The sequence below is a fragment of the Diadema antillarum genome, unplaced genomic scaffold, assembly GCF_040938485.1.
Source record: "Diadema antillarum isolate AM-2024a unplaced genomic scaffold, OU_Dant_1.0 scf00000128, whole genome shotgun sequence".
Taxonomy (NCBI): Eukaryota; Metazoa; Echinodermata; class Echinoidea; order Diadematoida; family Diadematidae; genus Diadema; species Diadema antillarum.
The window spans coordinates 2523312-2538353 of NW_027271017.1; the positions used below are offsets into that span (position 1 = coordinate 2523312).

Genomic DNA, 15042 nt, shown 5'->3' on the forward strand with positions numbered 1-15042 from the left:
AGCAAGCAAGTTACCAATACATTTACTTTTTCAGCTATCTGCTACACCACTATTAACTGAAAGATTCTACCATTCCTTACAACATACATGTACCTGTGTTGAACTTCGGAACTTGGATCGATGTGTAAGAGTAATAGCATATGATTGTTTTGGGAGTATATAAAACATGTGTTGCCATTAAATCATGCAACATTGGGAACAAAGAAAAAGATCACTAATGCATGTTTTGCTAGGTTCCATGACATTTGCTCCTGCGACAATTGCTCCCATGAAATATTTGTACACTAAGCCAAACATAAATTCTACCCCCAAACATAATCCTTACCTTAATCCTAATCATTACATCAAACTAAACTTAAATCCCTATCACAACTCTAACCCTAACCCGAAGTCTTTGGAGAATATAAGACCGGAGCAATTGTCACGGGAGCAAATGTCGTGTCACCGTTTTGCTAATTTTGTTTTCAAATCACTAACATTAAGGTCATAACATGATCACTCGAGATAGGATTGCATTCAGCGTGTAATTTGACACAAAATATGGTGCACAACGAAAGGCAAGAAAAGGAGGGGAAGGCTTTTTCTTGAATGCTTTCAAACCCAAACTCCGCGTTGCCAGCTGGGGTCAGAAGCAAAATTTCAGCAAATTGCAGACTAAATATACACATAAGGCCAATCCAGTGACATAGAATCCTTGAGAGAATCAACGAACTTTCACCCGAACTATACAACAAAAACTCTATTCTACAAATAAAAAAATAGTAAAGGTTATATAAGACAAGCTGCTGCTACTTGGACATGTTTTTGTTCTCGTTAATGAAATTATGTTTTGACATCAACCCGCATAATATTCCAACCATTATGTTCTTTTTCATTTAAAGCGGACATTTGCTACATCTTCCTAAAGCTGAGTTAATAGCTGACTGAGCTGACTTTGGTTTAATTAGAGCAATGGTCTCCACTGAATCGAGCAAAAATAATTTGCAGGATACAAAGTGACCCCTAACCTATTCATTGACAATACTGGTATCAGCGCAGCATTATTGATGAGGAAAGTAACAATCATCAAATGGCTCTAGGAGTTCATTAGTCTCCTACTACCAGGAGGACATCGTTTGGTGTCTGCGCCTCACTTCATTTAACTCTTAACGTGCCATGGTCGCCGAACGGCGACCTTAGTCCTGACGTGCCATGGTCGCCGATCGGCGACTAAAAAGAGCAAGAAAAGCATTGATCATTTAAGTTCTTGTGGTACCGTAATGTGTTACACCAAGCAACTGCCAATGATATGTACTGGTAGCTGATTAGTATAGCCATCGTTTCCACTAAAAATATGAGCATGCTTACATTGGAAAGTTTTGAGTAAATACACGATTTTTCAGCTAGTTGTATTTTTTTCGCGTCAGGAAAATCTGCAGCGGGCGCACCCTCTGCGAGATGTGTATGGGTCAAAAGTCTCATAGGTAAACCACGCGTGTGTATGCTATTGAATATGCGTGTATTGTCTATGCGGTTCCACTCGCATTGTTCCGCTTGGACGCTGTCCTGCGGGAAGCTGCTTTTATTTTGTCCCTCACAGAGGGTCAGCTTAGGTTCGTCGGTCAAGTCTTTCATCCTTTTGTTTTGGTGAATGTAACTAATCGTCCCCACACTAGCAAAGGAATTGCGCGTGGACAAAGGCCTGCCGATTTCAATAGAGTACGCCCGCCCGCAGTCCGCTTAGACAAAAGGAGGATTAGCAGGTTCTTCCTTCTCAGGTGGACAAAAGACACTATTCCAGGGCCCGGGACTATTGCTTTAGTTGCAAATACAGGATCTGGGACTAAAGGACTCAGATTTGGGAATGAATTACTGAGGCAAAAAGAGAAATTGCCAAGACAAAATAAACTGCTAGTATCTTTGGAATCATACAATTCTAGAAGACAATTTTGTTATCATTTGAAAGAGGAGATGTTGCTCTAAAACTTTCTCACAGAGTCAAGGGAGTGTTCCATTGAAGAAAAAACACGACTGACTCTTTTTTTCCATACTACACGAAAATCTTTAATAACTTTTTTGATGTATCAATTATTTCTGCAATATTTCAGGTTCAGATAGAAATTGTGGCAAACTGACTGCATGACACAAAAGAACAAACATTTCTTGATATATGTTGTGTAGAACTCAATTAAAAAAAAGTCAATAGTTTCAGAGATATGGCGGTTTTAAATTTCATTGTTAGTCCAGTTTCGAAACGTTCTGGCGTTAGGTAAAAACCTCTGGCACGTTAGGGGTTTTGGGCCTGGCACATTAAGAGTTAAGATACTCTACTCTCATGCAAAAAGAGGAAGCAAAGAACATTTGAAAAATCTTAACCTGCTAAATTCCAAGATGCTGTGATACTCAAAACAACTGATACACGGTGCACCTGGTTCCGGTGCTCAAGGGGTTAAGTTCTTTGGATGCATTCTGTGATTCCTGGCTATAAAGGAGGACTGAACTCATCCAAGAAATATGCTGCTGCAGGCAAATAGAAGCTTTGACACTAATCAAAGGCAGCAAACCTTCCCGCACTGTCTCAGAGTTTTGCTCTGATCTTTTCTCCGTCAATACGGGATTTATTTGGTCTGCTAATTTATTTCTTATTTCTATTTTTTTTTTTTTACAATACAATGCATCATGGCCACCTCTTGATGGTGGCAAACATCGACTTGAAGAGGATCCTCTGAAGAGGACTTCCCAAAATATCCACGCATGCATTCTTTTCATAGATTGGGGTCAATATTCATTAGAGGTGATTGATCCAAACAGCTATCCCTGATGCGCCCGCGTGGGCACGCAGTAACTTTGACCAAATTCATAAAACTTTGCCGAGATGAATAAGCACAAAACAAAATGACACTACCATGTAATATCGTGCGCTAAGAGAATAAGCTGGTACTAGATAAGAAAAAAAGTTACCTGAAGCATACCAGATCAAAAAGTTACCTGAAGTATGGCCCTGTGTAAAAATTTTTTGGACATTGGATGGGGGAAGACTATGTTGTTTTGAAAGAAAACGTTGAAGCAGTAACCTCTTTTACAATTAAAAAAACAAACAAGCGAACAAAAGGGAAAAAGAGAGAGCAGAATCACAGTATGAAATGTACAAATTCTGCGAAAAATAGAAACCCTGCTTTATCATTCTTGGTTGTAGGTACATTTGTTCTTATCAATTCCTCATCTTCATATTCTGTGAGCACCGACAACACAGTGTTTCACAATGGTCTATTCAAAGGACCAGTACTCAAAACATGTATTTACAGCATAATGTGCCAGCTCTGATTGCTTGTTGTGTCCATGTGATTCTGCGTATACACCGTCCCACTATCTGCAAACTTCTAAAAACAACTTACTTCTGAGTTTTAGAATGAGAATAAACAAAAACAAAAACAGAAGGTAATTTGTAAGTGGTCAGGTGGATAAAAGATATTCAGTCCTTCGTGACATACTTACTTTTGCTTTCGTATGATCTTTATCAAGTAATAATGAAAACTTTTCTTTGGTTTCTACTTTAATTTGCAGCAGAGATTTTTCCTGGATGCACCATGCACAGAGCTCTGCAGATATACAGATGCGTTCACATTCCTGCGGGTTGGTTTCAGGCATTGATGTGAATATATCCCCTTCTTTTTGAAAATGAAAATAAGATTGAAGGTTTTTTTGACACGCAAGCAGCTCCTGTACGATATTTGTCATAACTGGCTAACAACCTTCATCATAATACCAAATTTTAAGTCTTTAAAAAAAATATCATTTGATATATTGTAACTCTACGCTACATATTTGTACCCCAGACACTCTCTGTATAGAGTGAAAACTTAGTCTGGGCCACCTATTGTAGCATACCTCGGAGATTATTTTGTTCAGTGCATGTTTCTATCATTGTTGCAAAGGCTTACATAATATCACAAGCTTTGTTTTTGTCCACATAAAATCAAAATCAAAAAGACTTTGCACAGCTGAGCCAAACGCAAAGCACTGTCGATGGCAAAAATAAACAAACATGTGAAGTTACAATATCTCAGGGCGGTGGTACGGGCAACTCAACGCTCTTCTTACGCTCAGCATTTCAACAAGTTTTATTACATGTCATGCACTGCATTAAATGTGAATAACTCTTTACTGCTTTACCTGAGGCTACAGCTTGCCTTACGGTGACTGTTGTTTTGTTTTGCAGTCAACAACAACATCATCATATCTGAATAATCTCCTGAAATATACAAGCATTACAAAACAGCCACAGCCAGCTACGATTTGATGGAAAAGTTCAGGCAAAGTTCAGATTCGTCTTGATTAAAGTCTTATAAAACTTGATACAGTTTGCTTACTGGTGCTCTCATACAGTTTACAACAATCCACGCAAAGAAAAAAAAATGCTAAAAACACACACACACACACACACACACACACACACAAGTAAGCTGGGTTTGTTCACATGGTTCCTTTGCCGGTTGTGTTCCATACAAAGCTGTCGGCTGCTCAACTTATGTTCGTCACTCACAATATGTCCTACATGATAAGAAACAGTCATCGATCGGACAGACACGCCCACATTCACAACCACACACTCAAAAACATGTGCACTACATGCACCCACGCAATCACAAGCACTACACACGTGTTAGACGTGTCAGAAATATTCACACAAAAGGTTGCGGATGGCGCGAGAGATCCAATCCTTCGTGCTGCAAATTGATAGGTTGCTGTGCGATGATCCTCAAATTTTGTCCACTGTGGTACGCTTGTGCCTCTCCTCAAAGTTTCGTTCGCGTTGTCCACGGGCAAAATCCAGGCACTCCAACAAGACAAGCCTTTGTTCCAAAAGCAGCCTATCCTCAAACATTTCTCATTACGTCCATATTTGGCGCGAGTGTTACTCCATTTATGTAGGATTAACCAGGAACTGTGTGACATAGTCTATTTTTTTTTTTTTTCTGTAAAGTCTTTATCCATACGAGGTTTTCCCAGCGGTGCTAAGGTCTGTGAAACCTGTCGAAAAAGAAAGAAAGAAAGAAAGAAAAATTACCAAAGGTTACAAATCTCTTTCTCAGTGTCCCTCTTGACCCAGGTGTATGAACGGGCATATGGCAATGCTAGGGTAATAATGATGGCAGGGTGGGCCCTCTGTTGAGCAATGGCAACGCTGAAGAGGTTACCCTGGATAAAGAAGACATTATTATTAATTTGACCCTCCTTCCCCCTGTTGTAATTTTGCAACTTCTCCAGAACCACGGCGTATATGAATCTATCCTTTCATGATTTTTGTCTTTGGGGTCTTGCACAACTTTTGGTACCAAATTTTTGGAGACTGGAATGCGCATTACAATGTAAGATGACGACTAAGGATCAAAAGTTGTCCCCTTATTTCTTTTTTCCATATAGGTATTATGGGATGGAGATGTAATAGAATTAACATTTTGAGAAAAATAATCCATTTCCGCAAATAAAATAGTATTATTTGCATTGTCTTTGTGGTTATCCTTTCACATGTCATTGTCAAAAAAATACAAACACAAAATTTTAAATGTTAAAAAGGGAAGTCATTCATTTTGAGTGATCATGAAACATTTTAACTATGTTTTCCTTTGAAAAATGATAAAACAGCCATAATTAACATACTGCTGTAACCGACATGTGCATAATTTGCTTATTTTATATTTGATCATTTTAAAGAAAACATGAATGCTTCACTAAAACTTCAATATACCTTCAAGGTGTGATTTTGTCACACCTTTATTTTTTTTGGTGTGAATTGGACAGTGGTCTCCGAGATCTTGTGGGGGGGGGGGGGGGGGGGGGGGTAAATTGACCCCCTGGTAAAAACACGGTCGAACTTAGCCCTGTTAAAATAATCTCCTCTGAGCAAATGGAAAGCTAAATCTCCTTCCCCCCCCCCCCCCCCCAAAAAAAAAAAAAAAAAAAAAAAAAAAGAGAGAAAAATTCTCACCTTGTGAATCTTTTACTGTCTTCATGTACGTTCATTTCTGTGCTCTTAAAGTCGTTCAGCTCTTTGCGGATGGATGCCTTGATGTGCGGAGAAAACAGAAGAAGTACAAAGAAAGTCAGATATCCACTTGATGACAGAGAGAAGGGCACTGCTTTACAGGGAGAGGGACTGTGGTGGTTCAGTGGTTCGGACCACAGACACTAAAGTCACAAGGTCCCTAGTTCAAGTCCCCTGGCAGTGGAGGAAACTGAAACTCACTTTGAAATACAAATGAACTGGGTGTGGGCTAGCCTTTTGACAAGGCCTCATGGCTGAGGCTTGGAAAAAGACTAACTGCATGTTTCATGATATGTTTAAATATAATTTGTGTTTTCATGATTATTCTACTCGGGAAAGATATAGCCTGAGAATGCCATTAGCCCATTTAACAGTTAGAACCCATTCAATTCGTTTTACAGGTGTAAATGAATGGGATTCAATTAGTCCAGATCTCAAGTCCAGCACTGCACTTTCTCGCTTCAGAACATTATTCAAACAACATACTTTTAAGAAACTGTTATCCATGTCTGAGTAGACTGTTTGCTACAAAATTTCTTCTACTCTTCACTCCTTTGATCCTGACATTGCTACTGAATGAGTGTGTTGGGTGTGCGCTGTGTGTGTGATAAGAATGTGGTGCGTGTGTGCATAGTGTAGGGCTGATAAGTTTTTTTTTTTGTGTATTTTTTTTTTTCATTTTCATTTTGCACAATATGCTATTTAGCAACTGCATTTTGTATAATTTTGTTTTGGGCCCCAACAACAAGCACCAGATGCTTAATTTCCATAATGTGTGCATGTATGTTTATACACATTGCCTTTGTTTTTATTGTGTACATAATGTACTTTTGATTTATTTTGTGCCGAATAAATTGAATTGAATTGAATTGAATTAACTGCAAGGGACCATGTGACCAAGTGGCACAGCCACAAGGCCTTCAGGAACCTGAAATGAATTCTTATTTTGAACGTTGTTTCTCGCCGATTCTGCTAAAGGACTGGTCAAATCAGCAACCAATCAGTGACCGCACTGCTCGCTATGACGTCAGCATATGTGACCCTGCTCCTCAAAACAAACAAAAAGTCGCCAGACATGAATTTTTAGTTAAGACCATATTCTGAAAGAGCAGACTTTAAGCTTTAAAATGATGTATAACTCAAATCAAATGGACTCTCCTAACCTATCTAGATATTGGAAAGAAAGCACAAACTCAGGGAAAGTGTGAACTGAGAAAAGAGGCTCTGAAGTACAGGGTCTATTCAAGCGCTTAGTCTATACCAAACCGTGCTGTTTGTGCGATGAATGGGACAAAAAACAGGAAGTAAACCACCAGAGTAACAACAATGAAGGGATTATCAGATTAAACTGAAATTTAGCATGCCTCATTAACACATTCTGTCCATAATTAATGCCAACTTTCAAAGCAGTAGCACTATCCGTTCAAAAGTTATTAGAGTTGAAAGTGAAGAGTGTGGACAAGGTTTTTCAGAAATGAAAAAGGGATTCTAAAGACACACCTAATCACACTATTCTACCAAAAATGTTCGAGATAAACTGCTAAAAAAACACACTTTCCTGCCCGTTTTATGATACCAAATTTTAGCATAATGTAAAAGAAGACCCGCTCTTTCAGAAAATATGAAAAAGTCAAGTTCGGCTAGGTTGACCCATTTCACTTATTTTCAGTCCTCACGCAAAATCAGTGTGTGCGACTTTATGTTCGTTTTGAGGTGCACGGTCACATATAATCAATATGCATTAGTATGCATATCAGCAGCTTGCTAATCCCTCCAACCTGCACTGCCTGCGCTTCCAGCGTTGACATGTGATTTTATTAGCATACCAACTGCGGATTGACTAATTAAAACACAAATTATTCATGTATCGCATATGTTGGCGAAGCAGGAGAAAAAAGAAAAACTAAACAAAAACCCAGGCTTCAGAAGGCCTCATGGCTTTGCAAGGGTCTCGTGGTCACCCGTTTCTCACAATGATCGGTGTGGCGAGTTAGTCTCATTCCTCAGCCACAAGATCTTGTCAAAAGGCTAGGTGTGGACTGCCATCATGCCTCAGTGCAAAGTGAACCAGTGATCAAAGGGATGGTATGGTATTGGTTGAGGTGATGATTTGGCTTTTAACTTTTGGCGAGATACTTAGAAATCACTTATTGTAGTAACGTTTGAAAGGGATGGTATAGTATTGGTTGACGTGAGGATTCAGCTTTTAATTTTTTGCGAGATAGTTAGAAACCACTTTATAAAATGTTAAAGAGCATACTATTCAAAGAGAAATTCAAAGTTTACTAATAATAAAAATTGGTTTTGAAATAACTGAGATATCCACAAACAAAGTAAAACAAAGCAATCCTGTTAAAAGGTGGGTAACACCTTTTACTAGGACCACTTTGTCTGGTTTATTTCAGCTATTTCAAAGCAAATTTTCATCAAATAAACTTTGAATTCCTTTGAAAATCAATACTCTTTCACATTTTATAACATGTTTCTCATTTTCTAAAAAAAAATCATCATCGAAAAGCGTGCTGGAGACCTGAAACTCCCCCAAACTGTGCCATCCCTTTAAAATTTTACTTTGAAAAGATCAGAGGAGACAAGCACAGACTCTGACTTTTTAGCATGCAATATTCATGTTATCTTCACGAAGGAATGAAGTAGTCGGGATTCAAAAAGGGATTGTTACAAAGGCTCATAACCAAGAGGGGAGGGTGATTCTCTCACCTTGTCCTGAGGTGTTAGTCTCGTCCAAGGCTTGTCGGCTCTTCTATCGTAGTCTACAGCTTCTATAACCTCCACGTATTCGTTGAAGTTGATGATATTTCGTTTCCTCAGCTCCTCCACCGTGGGTCTCAGGCTCAGCTGTCAAGGGGGAAAATTTCAGATTAAAATGACTGAGAAGAAAAGAAATGACTAAGTTTTTTTTTTTTTAAACTTTTAACGTTGAAACAGTTTCCAAGTGAAAAAACAATTGGCAACTTGATCACGAGCCTCTTGGGTACATAGTTAACATATTATGACAATGTCCCCCTTGTCCTCTTTTCTGATTTTGCTATAACACACATTTCCCATAGCCACCTGCCTGAGTATACACGGGACTAGTCTCCAACGGGTTAAATCAAAACTACATTGACTGTACTGAGACCTTTTTTTTCTTAATCATAAGATTACTTTGGACAGCACTATCATCTTGGGGGTAAGTGGCGGTAATGTTACATGCAGCCGTGTGCAGTATGTAGCTTTGGCTTGTTTTAGCTTGGATATAAACTGAATAACTTTGGCAAACTAGACGAAGCGCACATGTTCTGTTCACTACATAATACTCTGGAGATGCTTGTAAGAGGAAACATAAAATCTGGTTATTCTCAAATATTTGACATATTAAATCCATCTGTACAAAACAAAAAGTCATATTTCCTGAATTAAGTAGGGTCATATTCATATTTCCTTTCTTCCATACATACACAAGTAATACACCATTGACCCCCTACAATAGTAATATTCTTCTTTCATTCAAATGAAATACTCCAACATTCTTGGAAGACTAAAGTATGTCGGCTGAATATTCTGAGCCAGAATCAAGTTATGCAATCACAACTACATCCACCTATGGCTTTGAAACATTAACAACAAAATTATCATGAACTTGAAAACCTCTCTTGCTTCGAGGGAAAAAGGTTTGCGGTGATACCATGTGCACGTAAAGTGGTCCTAGGAGGGACTGTTGCTTGGCAGAAGAAGAGCCTAGAAAGAGGAGAGTGGAGGAAAGTTCAAGTGACATCTATAGGGAGAATATAAGGAAGGCAAATAGTGACAACTGAGGGGCGGCAGTGAGCTGGAAGTTGAAGTTACACTAATGGAGACAGGAAAAAAGGGGAAAGAAAAGGTTTTAACTTTCTGCTTTTTTGGGGGGAGAGAGAGAATGATATTTTACCTTTCTTATGAGAGTCTTCTTTTTCTCCTCCTTCTCCTGTTTGGCAGCCTCAATCTGGGACTGATCTGTGGTGAACAGAAGATTAAAACATTGCATGATTAACCTTAATACTCCATGGGTAAGTTTTTTTATTTTGTCCATAGGTTTTATACACAGTCATATGTAGAAATAGAGAAATTTCAGCGACATGTGTTCAGTTATTTAACTTAATCTGACACTGGTACTGTAGATTACCATAAATTTGGTATCAAAACGTGCGGGAAGGATCACAGAAAATAGTCATGGAATTTAATTTTTAAATATTAAGGCATTAGGAAGTAGCAACAAAAATTTGATGGGGGGGGGGGTACAATGCCCCCTCACACACTCAGTCAATTATTAAGAGAAGATCACATCAGTTCAATACTATTTTTTCCCCCAGTTTTGTGGGTGGAAAAAAATATCATCACAAAATATGAAAACAAATGCTAATTAGCAAGTCTACTTATTCATCATTAACACTCTATTCCTGCCTTGGGAAACAACTAGTCTGCTGTCCTCTGTAGGTCAAATGAGAAAAGATACATCTATCTTGCAGTATGCTTTCATTATTCATTTGGTTTGAGGCCGAGTGGAGAGTGTGTGCAAAGCACTGCATGCCTACAAGACTTCACCTACCTCGGTAGATATTTCTTTGTTCGAGCTCTTCTTGGGTGGGTCTCTGACTCAGTCGCCTGAAAAGATTAGAGTGAAATTGAAGAAAAAAAAATGATGTGCAAATTTTCTTCTATTTGTCTCCCTCTACAAAATGAAATTTGTAAGATCTTAAGTGCTGATCTATTGGTTATTCAACAAAGATGTCGCAAAAAGGAACCCCGGGACTCGAACCTGTTATCTACTGCCTTCTGCGCAGCGACACTACCACCACGCTGTCCCTGGTAGCTGGCAAAGACACTATGAACTTGGAACAAATACCCAAACTCTGAAACTCTGACATAGTCCAAGGCAGACAAGGCATTAATAAAAGAAAGAGAATATTAAGCAGAGGTGTGAAGGCTGACGTGTGAATTTCTTCAATTTGTCAACCTTCACCCCTTTGATTAATATTTTCTTTCTTTAAAAAAAAGGTCAGCCAATCAGAGAGAGATGGTCAAAATGAGTGTCCTCAATGGAATCATTTTCTTCACCTGCAAAGCTCTTCCCGCTTTAAGACAAAAAGGAGGGTTTCACAAAGAATTGATTCTAAAAGTACAGAGATGTGTTGTAAGTGCCTCTCGCATCCTTAGTGTACAAGAGCAGAGGCCTATAAAGATAATGACCTGCTAGAGCCCAGGGATCCATTTCATTAAAATCATCACATAAAGTCTTTACATAAATCTCAGAATGGCCAAAGTCGCTCATGTGTACCTAATATGCAAGACTTTCAAAGAGAAGTTAAATCCATTTCATGAAGTTTCTCATAATTGTGTCTTACGAGGGAAAAGTCTCCTTTATTATTACAAAAGAGACATACATGAAATGGACCGCTGGTCAGGGAAATTTGGTGTGTGATTGGACAATTGGTGATAGATATAGAACTTCAGTAAATGCTTGCAAGTTACGATTAATACTATGAACTTTTGGGTGTCACAAAAGACAATCATCTTGGTCACATGTCTGTGATGCATGCTACACAGTTTCCAAATCTCTGTCATCCACTGAGTGTCACTTTTTGTTTCAACTGCCATGGCCGTAATGCACACAAAACCAAGCTGTCCTGACCTTTGGTATCCTCCAGGGCAGAGAACATTAACCCTTTTTGTGCCAGGGACTTTAGACAGCGTGTGCGATCCTACGGGAGTTTTCTCCACCAATCAGCACTTAAAGCACCCAAAGGATTACCCTTAGTGCCAAACACTGAATCAGATTGACTGTAGGGGTGGCGATAGACATTCAGGTTGTAGGGTCATCACATACATGTATGGCTTTGTAAACTAATTTAACCCATTGGGGATGGACTGATTTTGCTATAACATGCATTTCTCACAAACACCTGCCCGAGGATAATCGGGACTACTGTATACTCCGAATATTTCGCAGGGTTTTCATTTTCGCGAATTTGCGAGTCAGGTGCTATTCGCGAAATTAAAGACACGCGAAAATATTGACTCTGATCCCAATGTGAATGTGACGTACGCGTGTACATTTCTCTGTTCAGTACAGTACTCCACAATCGCGAATTTAACCACTCGCGAAATCGTCGGGAATTCCCGATTCGCGAAAATTTAGACTCGCGAAATATATGGCGTATACAGTAGTCTACAAGGGGTTAATACTCTTCCTTTGAGGAGCCTAGGTCTCATGATAAAAGAAAGTGAAGCATGGACACTCAGATACTGTCGTGATTTTTGTAGAAGTTATTAGTGCTCAATGAAATATGGTGGTAGTCATACCAAGAAAATGAAAGACTCAACCCAGTTCTTTGGAAAAAAAAAGAAGAAAAAGCTGTGTCATACGAAAAGTCTGATACTCTAGATGTCACAGTGCTATTGTTTGACCAATGAATCTCATTGTCAATTCCATGCGATCTGTATTCTTCATGTCAATTCTCCTTACATCACTAACTGCTCTTCCCTTGAACTTTGTCTCCTACTGCCTGGTTCTTTCCTACACTGGCATCTGACATTCTTTATTACTAGGTCAGAGGGAAATGGCTTTTGGTGTGGTCCGCCCTGCATCTTGAATAGATGGATCAATTTCTCGTAGTCGCATCAAGAGAAAGCCGCGCAGAGCCAATCCCACGCATGATTCGATGAATCAATACTGATCATCATCAGATCGTAAACAAGCAATGAAGGGCAAAGCCATCGTCAAACAACCCACAATCCTACATCAACCTCGCCTGCCCATCCCTTCTTCAGTCTAACCTACTGCAAGGCGAAACATGCCTTCGATACTTTCGCTTCCTCCTTGAAGGATTGGGGAAAACAATTCCAGTGTCGCATTTATCATCTGAAGTGGTTTACTTTCTTTATTTTAATAGTTCAACATTATGGAGTTTCCATCACTTGCATCTGCTTGGTTGTGTCTTACCACGACACAAGAAGTTATGTAGTTTACTAGACAATGTCTTCAGAGGTACGGATATATCTCTTCCTCCTTCGGATCAAGTAACAAGCTATTTTCATCACTGCTTGATACATAATAGAGACCTTTCAATATTTGAACACCACTTTGCATGTCTGCTGTTGCTACGTGAGCTCTCGGTTGTCATAGCAACCGTCAATAAACAGACATGCATGGATTATGAGAGTTAGAAGAGACTACAGTATAATTTGTATGTTGTAGCACAGCAAGGGGAGACATACAATTTTGTACTGCAGAGCTTGTAGAGATGATGTACGTGGAATAGCACAGTATTATTCTTTGACATCCAACAGAGTACTTTGGGGGGAATGCATTCAGCTATGTGACCATGAACATTGAGAGTAGTAAAATGACTCAATGCATCTTCACAACTAATCAATTAATTATTATTAATGTGTACATAGTTAGTATACTCCAAATATCATTAATAATTCATTAATTTACTGTTTTCATTCTTCCATTAAAGGATACATACATGTTTATAAAACAGCAAGAACAATAATGATAATAAAAACAAAATAATGATAATATGTTGTTGTTGTTTTAAAGAAAAAAAGAGAGCGAAAAATGCGGCCCTGATAATGATATCATTCAATAATATGATAATAAAAAGATTCAAAGAATATGACTTCTGAGGAATATTGGTAATGTTGAAAAAGAAAAAAAAAAACATATTTCATAGATGGAAAATGAAATATATACATGTATTTTAGATATCAAAAGCTTAGTGAAATAGCTTTTAACTTCTTTCCAGGGAGTGACAGGCAATCCTAGGCAGTCACATTGCCATTTTCCCAATATAAGCAGGACTACTTTAATTATTTATCAGGACAGAAGAAACAACCTCTTTTAAAACAGTCCCCAGAGTTCCAGTTGACCGTAGAAAGCAAAGGATTTTGAGAGGGAAGTACAAATCCACCAAATGAGAACAGAAGATACTCTTGTTGGTTGGAAGGAATGTGAATGCATTGCTGGATCACTCGTTCAGGCCCTCCTATTATTACTCATGTTATGCATCGCAGTCTCTTTCGAGACTTCTGAAATAAAATAATGATCTCTCGAGTGATATCTGATGATAGTCAGAGACCCGGTAGCATGGGGATTCCTGGGTGGCCCGACTGAATCAATCTTCTAGGTACATTTGAACACCATGAATTATGCACATCAGCGAATGTGTACAACCGTACATCAAAGCATAAGCTCATCACTGATGGTCGACTCCAATCAAGATTCTTCATCAGTGTCACTCTGTACTTACATAGAGATCAGTGATAATGCTGTAAACAATCTGTAATGAGGACTCTTTAACATCTTATATCAAGGGCTGGGCAAGCCTTTCACTCCATGGGATCCCTGTGCTACCAGGCTGGGCCTTCAACTTGTTGAGGATGGGCCTTTAACCTGTTAAGGATGGGCTGATTTTGCTATAACACACATTTCCCTGACACCTGCCTGAGTATACTCGGGACTAGCCTTCAGTGGGTTAATGTGTAGATTTATTTGCCATCCCCCCCCCCCCCCCCTAATAAGTTGGTGCTCTAATATCGTTTGGCTTGGTAGATGAGGATCCGATGATTCGTAGCTCACCTAACGAGGGCAGCACCAACTTTGTCGCGGTCGATCTTCTTGTCGTCGTCGGTCTTGTTCGGGATGATGTTGCGCTCCTCCAGGACCTTCCTGCTCGGCCTGTTACTCAGCTTGATGGCCAGGGAATTATTCCTACGCACCTTGGCTGCTAAGGAAGCTGCAAAGTAAAAACGAGGAAAGGGATAAAGACAATTTTGGCTGTGGGCATCTTGAGAAAATCTTAGCCCACTGTGGCCGAACTGATTTTGCTGTAATAACACGCACTTCCTAAAGACACCTGCCCGAGTATACTGAGGACTAGTCTTCAACGGGTTTCATAATGCACACACTAAATGCAAAGAAAACTGTTCATAGTCTCTCATCTTCATGCCACATTACATAATTTCAGCGAGTGCCA

At 39.2% G+C, this 15042-nt stretch overlaps 1 protein-coding gene across 1 annotated transcript in view; it reads right to left on the minus strand.

Moving 5' to 3' along the window:
- Positions 1–4418: 4418 nt before the first annotated feature.
- The window catches only part of LOC139720529 (uncharacterized), a 110050-nt gene continuing 99426 nt past the window's right edge, over positions 4419–15042 (minus strand). The window contains exons 9-14 of the mRNA XM_071631882.1: positions 14646–14802; positions 10611–10666; positions 9954–10018; positions 8744–8881; positions 5969–6045; positions 4419–5010 (exon numbers count right to left, since the gene is read on the minus strand). Of these exons, the coding sequence (XP_071487983.1) occupies positions 4995–5010; positions 5969–6045; positions 8744–8881; positions 9954–10018; positions 10611–10666; positions 14646–14802 (509 nt within the window). The 3' untranslated portion in view covers positions 4419–4994. The remainder of the gene's footprint in view (positions 5011–5968; positions 6046–8743; positions 8882–9953; positions 10019–10610; positions 10667–14645; positions 14803–15042) is intronic.